Source organism: Sceloporus undulatus, chromosome 1 (assembly GCF_019175285.1).
Source record: "Sceloporus undulatus isolate JIND9_A2432 ecotype Alabama chromosome 1, SceUnd_v1.1, whole genome shotgun sequence".
Taxonomy (NCBI): domain Eukaryota; kingdom Metazoa; phylum Chordata; class Lepidosauria; order Squamata; family Phrynosomatidae; genus Sceloporus; species Sceloporus undulatus.
The window spans coordinates 210389387-210411634 of NC_056522.1; the positions used below are offsets into that span (position 1 = coordinate 210389387).

At 40.6% G+C, this 22248-nt stretch overlaps 2 protein-coding genes across 5 annotated transcripts in view; one reads left to right on the forward strand and one right to left on the reverse strand.

The window, feature by feature from the left end:
• LOC121921681 (bile salt export pump-like) overlaps positions 1–22248 on the forward strand; it is a 390920-nt gene that overhangs the window by 236314 nt on the left and 132358 nt on the right. The gene's annotated exons all lie outside the window — the stretch shown is intronic.
• The window catches only part of CERS6 (ceramide synthase 6), a 140999-nt gene that overhangs the window by 68670 nt on the left and 50081 nt on the right, over positions 1–22248 (reverse strand). Inside the window, exon 3 of the mRNA XM_042446511.1 lies at positions 4830–4887. Coding sequence (XP_042302445.1) covers positions 4830–4887 — 58 coding nt within the window. The remainder of the gene's footprint in view (positions 1–4829; positions 4888–22248) is intronic.

Consider the following 22248-nt stretch of genomic DNA (forward strand, 5'->3'; position numbering starts at 1 on the left):
CTATGAAATTAATGGGTCACCATAAATTGACAGGTAACTTGAAGGCAACATATGAGACAGAAATGGATAGCACAGCGGCAAAAGTACAATGGCTGTGGGCACTGTGCTTGGAAGCCAGCATGGCAGGGTTTTTTTGGTGAAGAAGATAGCTTTCTCTGTTGTTTCCCTGCCACTGTCAAAAACTACTGCAAAATTCTGCACCAACATAACAGACAGATGTTCTAGTGTAAGCCATCACAAAGGCTCAGTATTCCAAAGTGACTCAGGCTATTAATACATATTATAACATGCAGTATATAACGTGGAGTTTTCTAAAGCACATATATAAAGTCTAGTAGTATAATATGTACACACATTCACCTTTAAATGGTAACACATGCAAATTTGGGAAAACCTGACTGCACCAGGTTACACAGATGCACGTATGTACCTGTTTTCACACTCAGTGCAGACAGCTTTGTGTTTCCCACAGCAACTGTTAATGAGAAAATGAGAACCTCAGATTCTGGTCTCAGCAGATGATAATTTTTAGCACAGAAGGAGTGAGGGACAAGTAACAGTTTCTGTTTATGAAATCCTCCTCTCTAATTCCAGATGTCTGTGATTAATTCAGTGCTGAGTGCAACGAGTGCTCAGAGGACCAGTGCAAATGAATGTTACTCCAGATGTTCTGAGACTAAATCTTGATGCTGAAAACATATTAGTCTACACTTTAATTGTGTAGCTTCAAATCTGCACACCTTATTGCAAAAGGTTTACTAAGTTGCTGGATAAGCCAGCATTTAAAGATCACTTATTCTGAATGGCTGTGGCCTCTCTGTTGATAAAATGTGAGCAACCAAGCCAGTACATGCTATATAAACTGCTCCACCACTCTTGCATGACAAGTAGGGTATTTTTTTAAAAAATCATTTTCAGTCAATACACGCTACCTCTTTTGGGGGAGGCACCTGAGGTTATTCTGTTTGCTCTAGTTGGTAGCCTGTGATAGAGGAAAGATTCAAAAGTGTGACTCTGTTGAGTCTTTAAGGACTCTCAGTAGCTGTCAATACAATCCAACATGGTACCCCTTCTAGGATAGGAACTGGGACCATGTTGTAAAAATTTTATCCCCTCTGGGTGACTCATGGTGGTACAGTACTCTACTGCTCTATTGCTATCCCTATTGCTCTATTGCTCCATGACATTTATCTTATAGTGTTCTGGAGGCTTGCATTCTGTCCCACGTATTACTGAACTCTACATCAGGAGTAAGTGAATGTGGTCTGCTAGGTATTTTCTGACCTATAACTCCTGACAGCCCTAGCCAGCATCACCACCAGTGACAGGGGATTATCTACAATCCAGAAACAGCTGGGGAATCAGAGTTTCCCAACTTTGATTTATATGAAATTGATGAACAAACTAAATGGGATTTCATTCCAACTGAAGGAGTGGGTTCACTGTTTTGAAGGGGTCCTTGATAATTCATATAATTTCATTTACTGGTACATCCCATCCTTCAAGGTGGCTAAGAACCTGTATTAAAATGTTCAGTTGCCATGAGGCTAAAATGATGAACAATAGATGTCTATAAATTATCATAAAGAATGAAGCACTTTAAAGCAGTCTTTCTATCCTCAATTGAGAAAAGGTTATCTCAGTACTTTTCTCATCCTTGGAAAAGATCACAGCAAAGTCAAGAGACACTATACTGGCAATTACTATTCTATCTTTATTGACAGTTCTGTATCTATAAACACATGCTTTGAAAGGCAATATGCAGAGCTTGAGCATTCCTTTACCCATCTCCTTGAAAAGGCAAGAAAAATGTGAGCAATCTTTGTTAGCACTTAAGGTACAATTTCTGCCAGCCAGTGAAAGAAGTAGGGATACAGACCATTTGAAGGAGCTGCACAGTGTCTGAACCCTATATCCTAGCTTGTGGTGGACTTGAGAGTGAGGTAACCACAACACACTTATCTTTTGTCTCCAGAAGTACATAACTTTTTTTTTTTAATTTTTAACACAAATAGACAATCTTTTGCAGGAAGAGGGACTGGTCAGTGCTGATAAATTATTGATATTGGGGATGGAGAACATCTTTCACTCTAGAAAATATCTGGTCCATGAACTGACTAACCCAGCCCAGAACAAAATGGGAATTCTGGGGAAACTGAGAACAAAAGCCTTTGCATTTAGCCTGAGGAATTTGGACAAAATGTTTAAGTGTGCAAAGCTTAGTTAGCATTTAGATTGCCACTTAATTTCATCAAACTGTGATCTAACAGGTTACACAGGGTATGTAGTCTCTCCAAATCCTACTCTGAATAAATATGTGTTTAGAGAAATATCTGATACTATGACACATTGACAGGGAACTCAAATGAAACCACAACACCCTGGTGCTTAGATCTGATACTCTCTACTCAGCAGCACAGCTATGAAACATGGACAAATCACAGCCAATATGTTCATCATATGACAGTTTAATCTAAATATATTCAACCTTAAATAGGAGTAGTAGTTTACTTCATTTATACTCCAATCCACCTCATAAAAATCCAGGGCAGTTAAAACAACTGTCTCTGTAAGCTTTACTCTTTACTCTTGTAAGGAAGGCTGGGATATAAATAAACTACATGTGATATACATTTAATAAGAAGTGGTTTTTTTTTAAATTTAACTGGAAATCTACTAACTATAACACTAACTTGTAAATGCCATATGTAGCCCTGGCCTAGGAATTCTCAGAACCAAACTGCATGTGTTTTGTTGTGTTCTCTACACAAGCCATCAGCTCTTTAAAAAGAGATTTCCTTTGATTATGTATCCTACATACATTACTAAGCTAAGCATTTTGGAAATATCTTGTATATAAAATCACACTGCAACTGATACTAACAGTCATCATGTTAATTCTGAATGTGCAGGGATCCACAGCTGCATATAAAAGGCCATTATCTAAAATAAGACTGACCTGTGAATGCAGGTTTACAAGCATCCTGGACTAAGAATACAGCACAAGCTCTCCCATACTTCAAAAGCACAAATGAAGGAGAGCAGTCACTGTTGAATGTTCAGAAATGAGAACTATCCATGGAAGATAACTGTGACTTTTCAAAACTGGGAGAGGGAAAGTAGGGCAAGTGCTATTCTGTGTGTCCCAAGACCAAAGACACATCCAAAGCCATCAAAGAATTTTTTTTAAATGGGCAAAAATTTGCCTGAAATTATCCCCAAGTGCCTCCTTTGTATTGATTTTGCTCCATAACACTCCACCTTATCTCAAGATTAAAAATAGGCCAAAAGTGAAACTAGAAGTAACACAACTTTATCTCACTTCTGAGTCACCAAAAATTTACCTCATATCATTTGAGGGAAGTGAAAATTTTCTCTCATTCCCTGTGCAGTTGCCCCCATGTTATAAAGCCTGTGGTCTAAATCTTCTTATCAGTCCCTACTAGAACAGAGACATGCAATCTATGGGAACTTGGTAAGTCAACCCTTCTGCAAAATCCACTGATTCAATGGGTCTATTCGAGCTGAGACCAAAAATTGGTCTTAGGCGTATGGGTCTCAGCTTCACTTCATGATTTTTGAGAATTATAGTGGAGGTATAAATTCCAATCCAATGGGGTAGTTATATATAATAAAAATTTCCAAATAGATCACAAAATGCTAATAAAATCTTTCATCCATATTCTGTAGCCAAAGCAGCTGTAAAAATGGAGGAATGCACATTCAGTATTCCCTGTTTACCAACAGAGAGACAGAGAGAGAGAGAGAGAGAGAGAGAGAGAGAGAGAACCATCCTTATCATGATCTTTCTCTCTGTTACCTTTAAGTTTCTACAAATCTTCACTTCATGTTATGACACAAGAATGCTGTAGTTTACCCCCTAGAAGTTCTCCTAATTTCTACAGACTTCCTGTAAATCCCCTTTACAGACTTTCAGTATCTTCCCAATAAAGCAATGAAAGGATGGCAAAGAGATCCTCAGCAGAACTTTTCTAGTATGTACAGATGTGCTATGTATAGGTATCCTTCATTCAGCCCAACATCATAATGCCAAAATCCTTGCAGAGGTTATGTACAGTGCTCCCTCGGGTTACGAAATTAATTCGTTCCGCCGCGCCGTTCGTAACCCGATGCATTTCGCAAGCCGAAAAGGGCTTTCCGTTAGCGCTGGCAAGCCACGCGTTTGAATTTCGCGCCGAAAAAAAATTCGTAACCCGAAAAAACCTTCGTATCCCGGAACAGTTTTTTCCAATGGAACTTTTTCGTATCCCGGAAATTTCGTAACGCGATCAATTCGTATCCCGGGGTACCACTGTATGCTATATTTGCATTAAAAAGCATGGTGTAGTGGTTTGACAACTGGTCTACAGCTCTGGAGAGAAGTGTTCGATTCCCTGCTCAGCCAATGAAATTCACTGAGTGACCTTGGGTGAGTTACATACTTTCAGCTCCAGAAAACCCTGTGATAGGGATACTCTAGGGTTGCCGTAAGTCAGAAATGGCTTGAAGGCACATAACAACAAATATTCAGAAGCTGCCAGATTGGACAACATCCTCCCCCTTCTCATTACAAGGGTCCTTTCAGGAAAAATTTTCACTGACTAGGAGATTTAGGAAGGACAAATATGTAGCTAAATGAAAACACACTAACTCCATGGAAGCTATGAGAACATTTGCTGACAGCATTTGCACTGATTCTCTTACTAAAAGTACCCAAAAGATGATATCACAATCAGGAATGTTTTTATTCAATAGCAGTATGTAGAAACACCTGGATTAAATCAAAATTTAGTGCAAATAAGATTCATGCAAAAGATAAAGAACCTTACCTTTTTCAAGAGTCGGGATCCATAAGTGAATATATAAAGATAAAATGTAAATCTCCACCTGCAAATAAAGTAAAACAGAATATCTCATTAACCTGGTTGCAAGCTGACTTGAAAACCTGACTAGAGACCAGCATGTACATATCCTACACCTACGCAATGACAAGTCAGCTAATGATCCCAAAATGGTTCCCAGACCTTATCAATTAACCAAGGTTTCAATACAGTGAACACTTATGAACACCATTTTGGGCAGAAGCCTATCTACCAGCATGACACATGTTCAGTTGTGTGTCACTGAAACATGAAATGGGCAAAGAAAATCACTACACATTCACAAAAGAAAATCAGTGCCAAAAATCCATAAGAAAATACTGTAAAAGTGCAGGATAAATCATAGACAGAAACAAGTTTGGACTGGAAAGCGGGGGATTGTAAGGATATCAGAAAGGAGGTGATGGACTGAGGTGATGAACAGTAGCTTGCTGGAATTTGAAACATATATAGTAACACAAACACAGATAATTCATAACTAATCATCAACTCCCACAGAGGGTCCCTAGGTATTCACGGAGGTGCTCTATGATTTGAGATGGAGCTCCCATTTCTTCTAACCAAAGAAAACAGTCTCAATCCTTTAAATCTGTAATTACTATTACTGTACCATGTTGATTACCCCATGAAGTTAACCACCAATCTTAACACACCGTCACCACATTGACTGTGGTGAAATATTAGTTCTTGCGGTGTCTAATCTACTGACACTGTAAAAAGTCTCTCTCTCTCTCTCTCTCTCTCTGGAATCCCTGCCTTCATGTTAAATGTGTGGGGGTCACTTTAAGCAAAAGGGGAGAGCCGGGAGTTTATTAATAAACTAATATATAGATGCTGCGGCAGAGCGGGGGGGGGGGGGGGGGCATACTTATTTTAATTGTTCAATTTAATAGTAATAAAGCTTGGCCTGCCTCATACATTTCTGGATGTAAATATCCAGTTCATTCAAGTGTAAAATTATTCTAACTGCCTTGTTTTTCAGACTCAGTACAGCTTTAGAGGCAACAATAGGGCCAAATGCTTGCCATTTCACCAAAGAGTTGCTTGCTCCTATCGCTGATTATGTTAATACATTTGCCTCTGTAGTAATATTTGTGACTGCAGTAACCTTCTCAAAACAATGAAAGCATAATGATGAAGTGATTCTTCACCTTCAATTGTGAATTTAAAGCACACAGGCAAAGAGCCATCAATGCGCACAAATGTTCTGAATTATCATTGTGATTGATTTTATCTGGTCCTTTCCTGAGAGCTCACAAGACAGTATTTAGAATAATCTGAAACCAATAGTGGTAAAGCTTTAAAAATCCTTCAAAACAAAAGCAGACCAAACAATAGTGCTAAAACAACAGTAATATAGAAATAAAAACCCTCACTGTATGCTGACTTATTTCCAGACAGCTTCAAAGGCCAGAACACAGTCACTGTGATGGGCAATTTTAAAGAGTTATAATTCCTGCAAATCAAGTTATGTGTAATTTTCATAAGTGACCGGAAGGAAAGGGGGAAGAAAATTGAAGAGTATCCAAACTCACTACAGAAATTTCTAAACATCCTGAATGCTTTATTCATAACAACCACAATAAACAACTGTATGCAATGTGATCTTGTAACACCTTTGAGACTAACTGGAAGAAAGAAGCTGCTAGCATGAGCTTTGTAGACTATTTCCTCAGACGTATGAAGTGCTACCAGCTCCTTTCTTTCAGTTAGTCTGCAAGGTGCTACAAGATCCTTTTGCATACTGATTTTCCAGACTAACATGGCTGTATCTTTGAATTCTATCACAGTAAGTAAGTGTCTCAGTGGATTGTGGACAAGATTGCAGGACTGATATTTATCTTAAAAATCAGAAACAGGAGAGTTCACAGCTCCTCAATTCACAGGGCCACTTTATTCTGGATATGGTAGGCTCATTTCTTAGGTACTAGGTATTCTTAGGTATACTGAATAGATAATCAGCCAGGAGTCCTACAGTCTTTGAGGGCATATGCTGAAGAGACATGACTGGCCGAGATTCCTTGGTGCAATGTGTTTGGAAGTGTCAGGTCCAGAGGATGACCTGCCTCACCTGAAGTTCCCATTTACCCAGCCTTTGAATGGGTAATAGAATAGCCATTTAAAATGGATGCTATTATAGCAGGGGTGGAAAGCAACCTTAGTCCTCCAGATCTTTGAGATTTCAATTCTGCAAAGCCATAACCAACACAACCAGTGGTTATGGATTATGAGAATAGTTGCATTTTAACCTTTACTCTTGATCTGCCTCTTTCTGTGAAAACATTCCTTGCCACTGTTTTATTGGTGGTATTATGGACATGGTATTTAGAATAGGCACACTTGGTTATCACTGTTTGCCACCATCAATTAATGTTTAATGGTGGGATTTTAGTGTATATACTATAAGATTAACGAGTCTCGTTAAACCTTTTACCAGCTGTTTGCTATCTCACTGACCATTAATTGACAGCATATGATTTACAGATATCATGGTGTGCTATATAAACAAGAGCAACCTCACTTTTGGCTTTGATTTCTGAAGCCATCTACTACAAGATAGGGGTGGAATCAGGTTGCCTTCTAGATGTTGCTGCACTGAAACACCCTCACTACTGGCTCTGCTGGCAAGGGCTGATGGGATATCAGGTCCAACAGCATTTGGAGGGCCACATAATTCCCAGCCCAGTGTAGAGACTTCTAACACTGGGGAATATATATTAATATCATCATTCCATCTCCTTTTTAAAAAAAGATTACAATACTGTGACATTTATTTTTAATGTAATATCTATCTTAATAGTTCTGTTACTTTTAGCTTTGGAAATTAAAAAAAGGAGGTTTCTCTTGAGGATACGGACTTACAGTTTGATGAGGACTTTTTAAATTAAGGCATAAAAGATGTGTGTGCATTTGTGCATTTAAGAGATTTTTTTAAGATGCTAAACTTTTTAATCTTTTTTTAACCTTTTATACTAGATGGGAGAGGGAATACTTGGAGTGCTAAAAGTCTCTTTATTCTGTCACCCTTATACAAAATATGTCAGAACATGTTTGGATTGTATGAAACATCTTTACTCATGCCAAACTATTTTAGAGTTATGAAATGTTTTTGCCCAAAGCATCTGTATTTGCAACAATTCATATAAAGCTGTTTCAGACTTATGAAATGTTTTTACATCTCCTTTGCTAATATAGATCAGGCAAATTCTGAATAAGCGATTCAGAATAGCATGTATACTGTATATGTCTAGCTGCTCCAGTTCATATAAATTCAGTCAGAAGTTATACAGATTATTTTTTAACAACCTGTGGCCATTTCCAGAGCCTGGTTATAGGATTTCCCTAAATTAGCTGGAAATCGTTGATTTTACATTTCTTCAATCATTTCTTTGAAGTCTATCTAGAAATCTCACAGCTGCACCTAGCGAAGGTGTGCATTTTGATTTTCATGTTCAAGCACTCTGTGGAAAACCATTAGTAGCCCTGAGCCATGGAAGTCTATTCTAAGTTGATAATGTAGTTAAGAGCCCCACCCCACAATTTATCTCCCTCAGTTTAGACATCACCTATTGTTGTTGTGTGATTTTAAGCCATTTCCAATGTATAGCAATACTAAAGCAAACATATCACGGAGTCACCTGCCTCTAGCAAAACTCAATGTTTAATTCTTAAGTGTCATGTTCTTTAACAAGTAGGTTTCACCTTCAGTTAGTGAAACTCACTGGTGTCAGAGCTTTTAAAGCAACTACAATAACCCAGGGATCTGATTTTGTTTCATCTTTACTGTCACTACCAATATTTTTTTCTATAAAGTTCTATAAATTATCTTCATGCAGACAATTATTACTCAAGAAAACTCACTGCTAATAAGCCAATCTCAAGGCCTGACTGCGGCTTTGTGTTCTGGCAAGTCAGTGAAAAACACTACAAATTTGAGTACTGACTATAAACTATGGACTCGCAACATAACCCATCTGGCAACAAAGAATCTTCAAGATATGCATCATGAACTTGCATGAAGGATACACAGAACAATAAGGAACAGAACACAAGTGTATGCTACTTCCCAGCCTAAACTGGAACACCTTCTACACTTTGTGAAAGACGCTGGGGTAAAGAAGCCGTAACAGAGGACTGCTGAGATTTCTTTCATTCTCATAATTCACTGAGGCCACTGTCTAAATAGACATGCTAAGAACCTGGAAAAATAAGTTTTCCAAGTTCTCTGTGACATGCTTAAGACTGCATGGAAAGTTTATAGATTGTGACTGACTCAAAAGAACTAGAAATGGATTGTGACAACTGAAGGCAATATGATAAAGAAGAACTGTTTCTTCAGAGGAGTATGGTCATGACTGTTAAAGTTTACTTTATAGACAGGCCAGCAAACTCTATATGCAAAGACAGGAGGCTGAGTGAAAACACCTTGAGCAATCATGCCTTTATCATGGCATCTTCAACTTTCTTACGAAAAGAAACATCTGTACCCTCCCCCACTGCTGTTATCTGCCTATAGACAAAGTTTCAATTGCCAACACTTGAGCTACCTGTAGAACTGCTCTTAAGCAACACTTCTCTAAGACACAAACATTAAAATGAGCAGGAAATGGAACAGAAAATAGGCAATAGGCAAACTATGCAAAAGATCTATGATTGGGAACACCTTAGATGATTAATACTTTAAAGAAGAGCCATGAGGATGCAGTGTGGGATGAGGTAAGGAATTGCCAGAGCATAAGCAGGAGAGCAGGGTGTACAGAGAAAGAGGACTTTAAATCTTTCTGCTTCAGTGTTAGTATCCTGGGATGGAAGTCGGGGGGGGGGGGGAACAACATAAAAATGTACATGCTAGGTAGGCATGGAAAAGGTGCATTACTCTCAAGGGGGAGGGGGAGCCTTTTACACAAACAAACAAATACCTTGAGTCTGAACCATGCATAAAGTAGCTTGAACTGTTTGAACAGCCTATCTTTTGATGGTCTGTTCAGCAGAGTGAGGAAACCCCCGAAACACCCAGGGTGCCTCCACCAAGTCAAAAATATTTCTTTTGACAATTCAGACTGTCCTATACAACTAGAAATCTCCCAGGATCTCAGGTCTACATATGATGGGAACCGGCTTTGGAGGTGGACAATTTCACACAGAGATGTGAGACTGTACACGTGATAGAAAGGGGTTTTAGATTATAACAACACTACATCCACACATTAATGCCAATGTTTATACATCAGGAAGTGTGTGTGGAAGGGAAGTGAGGAGACAAATTCTTTAGAAGTAGAAAAATCCTAATGGCTGGGGTGGATGGGGAATGTGAGCATGTCTCCCAAAATACCCTGCCCCCTGATGACTAATTGCTCAGTGATCGTGGAACAATAGTAGGACCCTGACTTAAGAGCAGAGGTGGGAATTGTGTGGGCCTCCTGATATTGCTGAGCAGCAATTCTCAACATCTCTCCCTACTCTCTGTTCTGGAAGTTGTAGTCCAATAGGTTCCACAGGAATACATTATTCCCACCCTTCATATACAGCTATAAAATCTCTTCTCGCTCCTATATTCACAACAGCACATCAGCAACTTTGCATCTGCTTGGCTGCGTATCTGAAAGGGCTTGCTTTCTTTGCTGCTGATATAAGAGTTAAAATTCCCAGCAGTTTTACAGCATGCCAGCATTCCCAAAGCTTAAACAAGTCTGGATCAGCAAACACATTTGGCAGAAAAGGAGAAGCACTACTGCAGAAGGATGACTCTTGCTGAAATATGCAAAGTTCCAGAGAGATTGTACAGTGGGGGAATCTTCACTTTCTCCCCATTCAGTATTACACTGGGAAATTGGGCAGACTTCCTGATCTTCTTGGCAACAGTTATAAGCAGTTGTTTAATATTTAATGTGAACAGCATTACCTGAGACTAATACTACCTTAAACCTGCATGCTCACCATACACAGTATGGTAACATCAGAGCAAAATTCAGTAATCCCAAAATACCAGTGGAAGGTGAAAGGAGAGATGTAACATTTCAGTAGATACCTGACATAAATATAACTAGCTAAGTAGGCTAGCAACAAGGATGTACAACTGAGCATGCAAGAAAAGTATGTATCATTGTGACCTCTGGGTATTTAAACTCTGAAGGGCTGTACTGGCACGATTGACATCTTTCATCCAGAGGACACACAAAAAAACATCCTCAGTTAGGAAGTACTTTGCCACAACTCATCCAGCTTTACAGCATGTACATACGTAAATACTGTACATATATATGTATGTAGTAAAATATTTCTACCCCCCCCTAGAGAACAAGATCGTATGGAAGCATAAAAACTAAATTATACAAACATGTTAAAACAGTATAAAACAATAATAACTTATATAAATATAATTAACAAATTAAAACAGATTGAAGCAACATTTGAGATAAACCAATTATTTTAAGACTGGCACTTTATGGTATTCCAGTCAGTCATCGAGCTGCTGCATTTTGCATTAACTGCAGCTTTCCAGTCTTCTTGAAAGACAGCTTGATGTAGTCTAATCAAGTAGTTACACAAACTAATGTGACTAGAATCATAACACAACTGTGTTAATCTGGAATATCTGTATGCAAGGTGATCTTGTACTATCTTTGAAACTAGACCTGTGGATGAAGCTGTAGTATAAGCTTTCGTAGACTTGGTCTATTTTTTCGGATGTATCATGTATCCAAGGACGTAGACCAAGGGGCTGTGCAGATGGCTCCAAAGGAGCAGCTTGCTGCTGCCCCTTTGTTCGCTGAATCAAGGCTGCAGCAACCTCACACTGTAGCCCCTATCCAGTGTTTTTCCACCCCCAAAAGAAGCAGCAAACTGCTGCTCATTTGCTTGCTGCCCCGGCAGCACCTTTACTGCGTTTCTTCGGCACAGTGTATCTAAATGCTTAATAAAAGAAATGCTATGGATCCACCTGCCAACTGTCAGCCTGGGGGCTTCCCAGCAGCTTGGGGGTAGAGTCGGGGCATGCGGTCAACATGTCCCCACTCCACCCTGATGCTTACCCTTTTGGCTGGTCTGTACAGCCTCCAAATCTACAAAAGCTCATGTTACAACTTCCGCCACATAATTAGTCTCAAAGGTGCTACAAGATCCCCTCATATTGTGGCTAGGTTATCTCTATCCATAAAATGCTGTAAGTAGCGCACTAGATCAAACTGGTGCTAAGGACCACAGAGTATACTTGGGCCTTCAGTAACAGAGGTAGATAGGAATACTCTCAAGCTATGCAGCTGCCCTTCTAGAAAGCATGCAATCCCAGACTGTGTCAGTTTGCAGAGACATATGAGTATATCTTCAATAAAAGATTTTTCTGTATAAAGTATATTACTATGAAGTATTTTGCATAGCTGTACTTTATTATGTCTAAAAGGCAACACTTTGGAAGCAGATGGTGTGCTGAATGAAGTGTACCAAAGCAAAGGAATGGTATGGATACAGCTTAAGTCTGTTGCTGCTGTCATCATTCCTCAATGAGCAATTGGTGACTTTTCAGAGAAGAACACTCAGGGTTGACAACCTCCTCTGCTTCAGTCTTATTGTCAAAGATTTCTAGTTTTGTTCTAAGACTCTCTAGAACCACAAAGGTGGAACTTCTCACATTAAAATTCTCATGAAGAAATGTTTAATTATTTTCATGTGGTGATTTCCAGGTCAGTTACTGTATTAGTCCATTGCAGCAATAACAACTAGGAATCTTGTGACATTTTTCAGACTCATTTTATTTGACATATGCTCTTGTAGATTGCAGCTACCAAAGCTTATGTCAATCAGTACAAGACTTCATGTGCTGAGTATAAGGTTATTGTGCATCCCAAATGCTGAGGTGAATCATACCATCTCTAGGTCATCCTTGAAGATCTAACACTGTTCAGTTTTGGCTGCATGTGTATCTATAAAGATGTTGTTTGCTCAAAGCTGTCTTGCTACCGTTGAGGCTTCTCATGCCTCAGTGAAATCTGTTCTTGGTAGTGTCAACAGTGCTGATGAGAGATTCCTTAGAACAAATAGCTTGCTGCAGTCTTCAAGTGATTATCTGCTCAGGTGTCTTTAGCATATCTATTCCTTCTCAGGAGGAAGTACTTGCACCCTCCTATTTTCTCAACATGGAACCAAGACACAGGCATGAAGTAACTTGGAGATAAACCCGAATGACTTCCAATCACTTTATTTTTTAAAAATTTTCCCTAAGCACGTCATGGTGATAACACTGATGAGGATTTTTTAATTATCTTTATTTATGCCACTTAAGACAATGACATCAACTTGTCTCAGAGAAGGGCCAGCCTTAGTCTGTCAAGTGTGAACACTAGAAAAAAACAGAACGTAACACAGACAGTTAAAACAGACCATATTTCTGAGCTGGATCCTACACTGAAGGGAAAAGTCTAAGAAGATAACAGAATCACATATTTATCTGGCTTTGATGGAAAAGTTTCAATTTGTTCAACATGATGGTGTAGATACATTGCTTTTAAAGGTGAGGCCAACAACTTGTCTGTGACAGACTCATACCCATTGTAAGGAGAACAGAAGAGGCAGTATCTGCTGGACTTAATCCCCCCCCCCAAATCCCCATCGTTGTGTCATGTCTAGATTGTAAACTTGAGAGCAGGGAATTGTTTTTTCTTGTTGTTTTTCTTGTAAAGTATATTAATGCTGCTGCATGATTAAATAACAGCAACAACAACAATGTTCAGAAGGTATAGCTCGTGCAAAATATGGCAGCCAGAATGTTGTTGGATATGCTCTTTACAGACCATGTATCCTTGGTCTTGCATGAACTTCTTCAGCTTCCCACTTGCTTTTACGCTCATTTGAAAGTGTTTGTTTCAACCTAATTCAGCTTGGATCAAAGACATCTAAAGGACTGCCTCCCTCCCCTAGGGTTGCCATAAGTCAGGACCTCCAAACCGGGACAAATGTAGGACAAATTTTTCAGATATAGGACACATTTTTTTTAAAATGGAGGACACACAAAAAATTGATTTTTTTAAAAAAAAATGTTAATCTAAATGCCTGTTTCTTAGGCATGATCAAAATGGAGGTCATTTGGGCATTATTTCTAGACAGATGTCAGAAATGGACTTCCCTTTCTGGCAAAACACCCCCGACCTCCATTCCAAAACACACACGACAGCACATTTGGGCATTTCACATGGCTTTACTTAACATGGCAATCTCTTGCATCAGAGGCTTATTCCATAACCAAACCCCTTGGGTTTAACACTTAGCATGGTTTAACATGGCTATGCATACTGAACATGTAAACGTGGTTTCACTGTTCTTGCACCCAGTGTACTTCTCAGAAGTGTGTGTCTTATTTTTTTCTTCACTGCGCATGAGTTTGTAAAAATCACAGCAATTTACATTGTCCAGGCCTCAGAACCAAAACCACACAGAAAAAGGCACTTTGGAAAATCACACTCTCTCGGCTTCTGAAACAGTGCATGCATGCCTCTCAAGATGACCCACTCATATCATCATCATCATCATCATCATCACCACCACCACCACCACCACACTATCACTGTCAAAGTAAGGGAGACTTGTTAGCATTAAAAGCGCACACACACACACCAAAAAAAACCCACCTTGAGGCCTCTCGGCCACTCACTCCTCCCCTCCTTTCTCCTCCTCCTCTCCTCCTTCTTCTCCTTCTCCCCCTCCTCCATTTGCCTGGGGCTGGGGCGGACAGGGCAGAGGAGGAGGGTGGCGCGCGGCTCGCGCAGGAGGCCAAGCGCCTCCAGCTTCGCCTCCTCCGCGCGGCCTGCTGGAGAAGAGGGGCAGAGAGGAGGTGGTGGTGGCGCGGCCGCCGCGAGAGGCAAAGGCGGACGGAGCCAGCGCCTCTTGCGCGCGGGCGCCCACCCTCCCTGCCTCCCCGCACGGGCGTGCCACTTCCCCCGCCTCCTCCGCCCCCTCTTCTCCTCCTCCGCGCGCCCGCGCGCAAGAGCACTGGCTCCGTCCGCCTTTGCCTGTATGCTGCGGCGCGGCGGAAGAGGAGAAGAGGGGCGGAGGAGGTGGGGGAAGGTGGCGCGCCCGCACGGGGAGGCGCCTCCTCCGCCCCAGGCAGGCCTCACTATCCTCCTCTTCCTCCCTGCCTCCCCGAGGTGGAGGAGGAGGGCAGCGGGCCTTTAGGCTGCAGCAACTTGGCTGCAACCGGGGGGGTGGTCCCGGTTTTGGGCTGCACCCTGCCGGGAGGGCCCGGGGCCCCAAAATCGGGGAAATGCACGGGTGCAGCCGGGTTATGGCAAGCCTCCCCTCCCTCCCCCCCCCCAGGCCTGCCTGAAATTTGAGATCTCTGGGTGGAGACCCTGTTGTCTTACGCCCCACTACACGGTGAGGATAGATTTATGTATAAAAACATACAGGGCTTTCTCTGCAGCAGCACATCATCAGAAAGGCAGGCTCCAGTTTTTGGGCAGACAACTAGAATACCAGGTGTGGCTGCTTTAGCTGTTCCAAATGTTGTGTGTTTTAAAATTATTTTTACAGAGTTGTTTGTGTTGTTTTTGTTTGTGCATTTAATGTCTTTAATGGTTTTATATAGTGTGCATCAATTTGGAGATCCGAATTGAGCTGAGGAGAGGCGATATATAATGCTTCACACAAAACAAAACAACTTTTCTGCTACCTTTATAAAAGGTAATTACATCAAGGTGGTTAGTGATATTTAAAAAACAAAAATCAGTGTAAGATTTATATAGGCCTAAAACCACCAGAAGAAAAAGTTGCACTTTGGAACCCTAATAAAGTAGCCTATTGTTCTTATGATATACTTCACTAGACAATTACACTCTTTTCACCTCACCTGCCTGACAAACTGTTCCCTTCTCAAAAATTTGGAATAGGAAAAAGAAGATACAATCTTAATACATGCCAAAAAAGAAAAAGAAAGGAAGAAAACAAAGCTCCACGGAATATTCTTAAACATGCAAGAATATACTTTAAGAGTGGTAGATCTATTACCCGCACTTAATATTTAACCTGCTGCTAGTGGTTAAACTGCAGGGTTGAACAAAGTGTACTGAGGAGAGTAGGTACAACATATATTGAGGAGAGTACCACTATGGTATGGAGTTCCTATACAGCAACATCCTATATGAGGATGGATTATAGAAAAACTATCTTGAATGGGCTAGAGCAGACCTAGCCACCAAATCATGGAACTTTGTACTTACTTATAAACTACTTCACTTTTGGAGATAATATGTACCTCTGAGTCAGTGACCACTGCCATGGGCACCCCCATGGCACCACGTATGTAAACATTTTCTTGGCTACCTGGACAATGCCTCCTTAGCCATGTTACCCAAAAACCTCTCCTCTACTATAATTTCTTGATGATATCTTGTAATTTGACATATGGAAAGCAATTACCTGAAAAGTTCCACCAGGATTCAACAACTTCCACTTTACCATCAACCTGAGCCTGGAACAACCCACAAAACAAATTCGCTTCTTGAGACCACTGTACAACAACGGACTTCTAAACATCACACTTATCCAAAATTCACTGATTTCTAAACATACAGTACCTACATTCCTCCAGTTTCACTTTGAATACACAGAAATCTATTGTTTATAGCCAAGCCCTTCAATACAACTTCAAGCTGCTCATGACAGACTCAAAAACTCTTGGGCAATTCTCAAAACTGACATGTACTGCTATTGCTATTATCCACTAAGAGTTAAGGAAACAAATCCACAAGGCAAGATGAATACCAGGAACCACCTACTACAAGACAGATGAAAACCACAAATTGACACGAGCACACCTAGTGGTCACCTACAGTCCTCAGCTGGACCACTTAATTTTTAATCAATGAACTACCATCAGTTTAGAAGATTTAAACAGTCCTCTCACAGCCTTTGGAATTCTGGCCTTTTAGCCTACAGATTCCCTCCAAATCTTAAAACAACTACTCATTTACAAAAGATGCATAACATGGATGGTAATACATGAACAAGACGCTACCGCAAATCCAGATGCCAACTTTGGCTTGTGTCTACTTTGAGAGCATATTAAGGGGCCAATACATCCCCCACAATGTCAGATATTCATTTATTTGCTCTTCCTCCAGTGTGATATTGCCATCCTATTACAGCCATGTGCCTCTCACTCTTCATTGTATAGACAGGACAATCTCTATACAAGAGTGTAAGTGGACACAAACTGACATTAGAAATGGCAATATCCAAAAAACCAACTGAATTCCATTATACCCACAAATTCCAATTCATTACCAGAGGCAAGGGTGTCACAAGGGGGTGTGGAGAGTGTAGACCACTCCAGGTGAAACCCTAAGGGAGGTGACACCACTGGTCCCCAGCATCTGCCTTTTGACAGAAATGGGCTGTGACTTTTGCCTGTGTCCCTTTAAAATGCTAAAGAGATGGTGTGAGTGAGTGAGGCTCAGTGAGAGGAGAAAAGAGAGGCCTCAGATTTTAATTTTAATAACTTTAAAAACATAATATCTTACCCAATTTTCACTTCAACCACATGAAACTATGTACATGTAAATATACTTAGGTTGTGCACATGATAAAGGTGTAATTTTAGTTTTTCTAGTTTATGTCACAACTATTGCTATTACATTCAATAATATATGAGAACTATGATTTATGAGTAACTTTCCTATAAAAAAGCTATTAACATAAATTTGAATGGTGTGATATGAGAGGAAGTCAGTGTGTGAGGGTGAGACCATGAGTTACCGCACTGGGTGACATCAACTCTAGTGATGCCACTGAACAGAGGTATGAACAAAGAAAATGTCTTCATGGCACACTACGTATATTAATACAAGAAACCTTGCTACAGTACATAGAACAAATGAAATCTTCTCAAAGAGAGTTTTGAACCCAAGGAAACTTATTTTTGGTGAGCAGATTTATCACTTTCATACATCAACACTAACTGGCCACTGTAAAAATCTGAAAGATCTATCACCTCACCCAGCTCTTTGAACATGTAGGGCAAAGATTTGCTTCCTTCTGAATCCTATTACACATTATCCCACTCCTATAACTGTATAAACATGCTTTATACTTGAGACCTTAGTATCATTCTGTACTGCATCTGAAGAAGTGGGTTTATATCCATGAAAACTCATGCTAAAATAAAAACCAATTAGCTTTAAATGCTGCAACATTAATTTTTCTCTTCCCCTCCCTTCCTCCTTTTTAAGTGGAGAGTAGGGAATTCCACATACCCCACACCCCCACAATAAGTGATTTTCCCCCCAGCAATGCTGCAAAGAGAAGGCATTCTCAACTCATGTTCAAGAGATCAGCACCAACTCTGATCCTGACATTCAGGCAACAAGAATCAGGAGCCTTTTTGAATCACGATGAGCTCTTTTCTTGCTCCCAACCACAGTATTCACCCTCTTCTATGAATTAGCAGCTTGACTTATGACATCATCCTGCAGTCAAGTCTGACTGCTAACATGACATCACTGTTACTAAGAAAAACAGCTATTTTGAACAAACCAAATAATGCCAAAGAAAGCTCTGCAGTCAATCAGAGCAGCAAACTGCAATTAACCAGTAATAGTTTTATGGGAATTTCCTGTAAGCTCCCTCCTGACAATGTTTATATTGTTGCTAATATTTCTATGTCTGCTCTATGAACACCAAAAGACAGTAGCATCCCTAATGTGGATGTCACCCAATGCGGGGGTGGGGGGGGCAGAGTGTCTTGCTCTCCCACTCTGCCTGACCACCCCACTGCAGCCCCCCTGCAAAGCCTACAGAGTCACACAGGGCTCTGGGGGCTTCTCTGCCCCCCAACATCTGCCACTATTGAGGGGGTTGCTGTGGCCTCCAGAGGACCCATTTAGGTATAGGTAGCTGCTGGGCAACCAGGAAAGCACCCTTTCTTGCTTGCCCAGTAGCTGTGCCAGTCCCTTTTGGTGTACCCAGTGGGTGACACCCGAAATCCCTGCACTCCCCTAAGGATGCCACTGTCAAAAAAAAACACTGTAACTTAACAAGCTCCCAAGTCAGCATATACTGTACTATCATTTACAGTCCTTGCAAATTAAAAGTTACCTTTCAAGTAATAAATAACGAGTGCACGCCACTGGCAGATTTTATGTTGTTTTCATGATTCTGTAAAGAGCTGTGCAAAACAACCCCTAATTATCACCCTCATCATTATTAATTATTATTTCTATGGCCCTTAAAACTAGACAATGGTCAACATTTCTTGGAATCCATTTTCTTCACAAAATTGCTAGGATTGTTCTTTTTCATATTTTGCCCTCCTGCCCAGAAAAAGGCTACTTTCCACCGTTTTCTTCAAATATTGTTCACCAAATTGTGTGTGCTCAAGAGAGAAAGACAGCACCTCTGTCCCACCTCTAGTAGCCTGAACACTGTGGAGAATGCAAAAACATACCCTGCTAATGCTCACAGCAAACATGACAGCATAAGTTATACTACTGTTCCCAGAGTGCTGCTCACCTGAGGGTCTCTTAGAAAATTTCACCTTCCCCCTCAAGAAATTTGCAGATGAAGACTGTTCAGTGTTTTTAATCAATTGAAATCAAACCTGCAGATCACTTCTTTCATTTTGCAGGCTCTTCCCTATTCAAAAGCACTTTTGGCATGAAGTTCAAGCAACACAAATAGCAAAGCTGTCACATAATTTGTCTTACCGCAGTGGAGAAAGGAAGGCAATGAGTCATTATGTATCTCCATACAGAATTTTAATATAGTGATGCTGTGATAAAAAAAAGAATATACTTTGGCATTAAAAGGTTTCAATACTGCCACTCCTAAGGACACTTCCACATTTAATTTGTAGTGGAGGCAAGGGGAGGGACCAGAGTAGAATACAAGTGCAGGTGTCCAACTCATGAAAGATGGTGCTGTTTATGAAGCTAAGAAATCATAATCCAACTATTTCTTCATTTACAAGAGGGAGGAGAGTTACAAACTTGTTTTTTTTTAAGGCTCTAAGCTTTTCTTAAAGTTTTAGTCAGTACTAGTATAGTCTCTCACCACTGCACAGCAGTTATCTTGGCTAGTTTCTCTATGTCAAAGGGTCTATGTAGCAAATGTGGGGTAGATCCAAAAGACACAAGAGTTATTCTTCACTCTGCAAGATGAAGGTACATGCCCTCCAGCAAGCTGCGGGTAGCCTAGCTCCTCAACCTTTAATCTCCTGGGACTAGTTCTTGATAAGGAATTCTGCCAGTGGGCTTGTGTGAAGGAAAATTTATCTTACTTTACCTCCTCTGCCATGAATTCCCTGCTGACCCCATTCCATGTGTAAGGGATTAGTGGACAACAAACATTTCCTGATTTCAGCCTCAAACCTGGAGTGATAGTTGTTATCTTCCTTGCACAACACATCTTCCAAAGGTTTATGTTTAATCTGGAGAATGGTTTCTATAGGACCTCAATTGGAACAGGGAGGTGGATGGAATTTTTAAGAGAAGTTAATTATTGAAAAGATGAAGCCCAAGAAGCAATCATGGGTAAAGAAATAGTTCACACTCATTCACCTGCTTAAACATTTAGCAACCCTGTTTAACACTTCAGTGCAGAGGGAATGAAAAGCAGCCATTTCCTCCAGGTTTTCTCAATGGGATTTTGCTGTGACTTTGGCTGTGAGTTACCTGATCTTTCAGAGATTCAGGAATGTCCACTTGTTTCCAATCTTCATTTTGACCCACTGCTGGAAGATCTCACTGCACACTGAAACTTGACTGATAGGTAGAACAGAACAAAACAGTCCTCTTAGGATATTTTTTGAGAACTGGAAAGTTACCTGCAAATTCTCTCCATGTAACACTGGAAAGAAGAGGTAGCACTTCCTTTTCTTATTCCTAGCTGGAACAGTGAGATTCATAGAAAAAAAGTCACAGGGAAGTCTAATAACCAGACAATCTCCAGAATTCCATAATTAAAAGGTTTCTTTATGCCTAAAAATGGAGGGGGGGCAATCAGAATTAAGGCAGAACAACATATGAACTTAGGTTCTTTGCCCAAGGTAAGCAACCTGGTGTTCTCAAGATGTTTTGGACTGCAATGGCTGCTGGTTCCAAGCAGCATGACCATTGGTCAGTAATTAGTAGAGCTGTGGTCCAAAACAGCTGGAGGACACCAGGTTGTCTACTTCCATCATGCTGGGATGGCACCCAACCTCTGGCTGGTTCCAATGGAAGAAACAAATCAAGTAAAAATCACCTCACTTATTTCCTAAGTGGTGGGAAAGTGCACAAGAGAGCCCAACCAGTGAGGGGCCTGGTTCAGAAAGCGGTGACTTCTGCAGGAAAAACTTGACACAACTGTTACTTTGCCAAGGCTGGATCGTTTCTTGGCTGCCAAGGTAAACTACAATTAGGCAGTTACAATTTTTCAAAGCATCCAAATCTCACCTCATTGATTCAAACTGAAACATGCCGGACTAGCCTTGAAAAAAACGAGTCCTCATTTTAGAAGGCTTTTTTAAAGAAGCAGGTAGTGCCTGCTTAGGTCCATGCAACAGGTATAAATCAGGAAAGCAAATAAGTGGTCACATTGATTGGTAGCTTGTCTTTACTGTAATGCTGAACATCATATTCCATACAAAGAAAAACATGGTTCAAGTTTGGAGGTTACGCATATTATCAAGATTGACCAAGGAAAAATAGTCTACTGATGGAGAATGTGATATGTGGCGAACCTATGGCATGCGTGCCAGAGGTGGCACTCAGAGCCCTCTCTGTGGGCACACATGCTGTCGCCCTAGCACATAGTTTGTCAGAGTTTCTTACTAGAAAGCCAGAGGGACGTGGCACTTTGCAATAAATAAGTGGGGTCTGGGTTGCAGTTTCGGCACTCGGTCTGTAAAAGGTTCACCATCACTGTGATATGCCATCCTGTGCCAGGATTCAGAATCTGCTACTCTACATTGGACAAACATTCAAAAACTGTTGTACTCATATCCTTCCCTTAATAGGTCACCCAAATATGACCCAAAAGTAAAAGAAATACTTGATGCTTTCCCTCTTGGCGGAAAATATAAAAAGGTAACAAATTGCAATGTTTAAAGACTGAGGAAAATCTTCCCTCAGAAGAGAGACATCATCTATCTGATTATAACTGTAGGTGTTATATATAATTGTGTGTGTGTGTGTGTGTGTGTATGATTGTCAGTGATTCTAAAGTTCTAAAATTCTAAGAAGGGCCCTCCGTCCCTCCATTCACTGTCATCCGGCTTCAGAGGAAGAGAAGGGCAGGCCAGCTCCATCAGGCCTGGCCAGAAAAAGAAGGCCCTGCCTTCAGTCCATCTGCCATGGTCCAGACCTCAGAGGGAAAGAAGATCTGCTGGACTTATTCCCCTTCC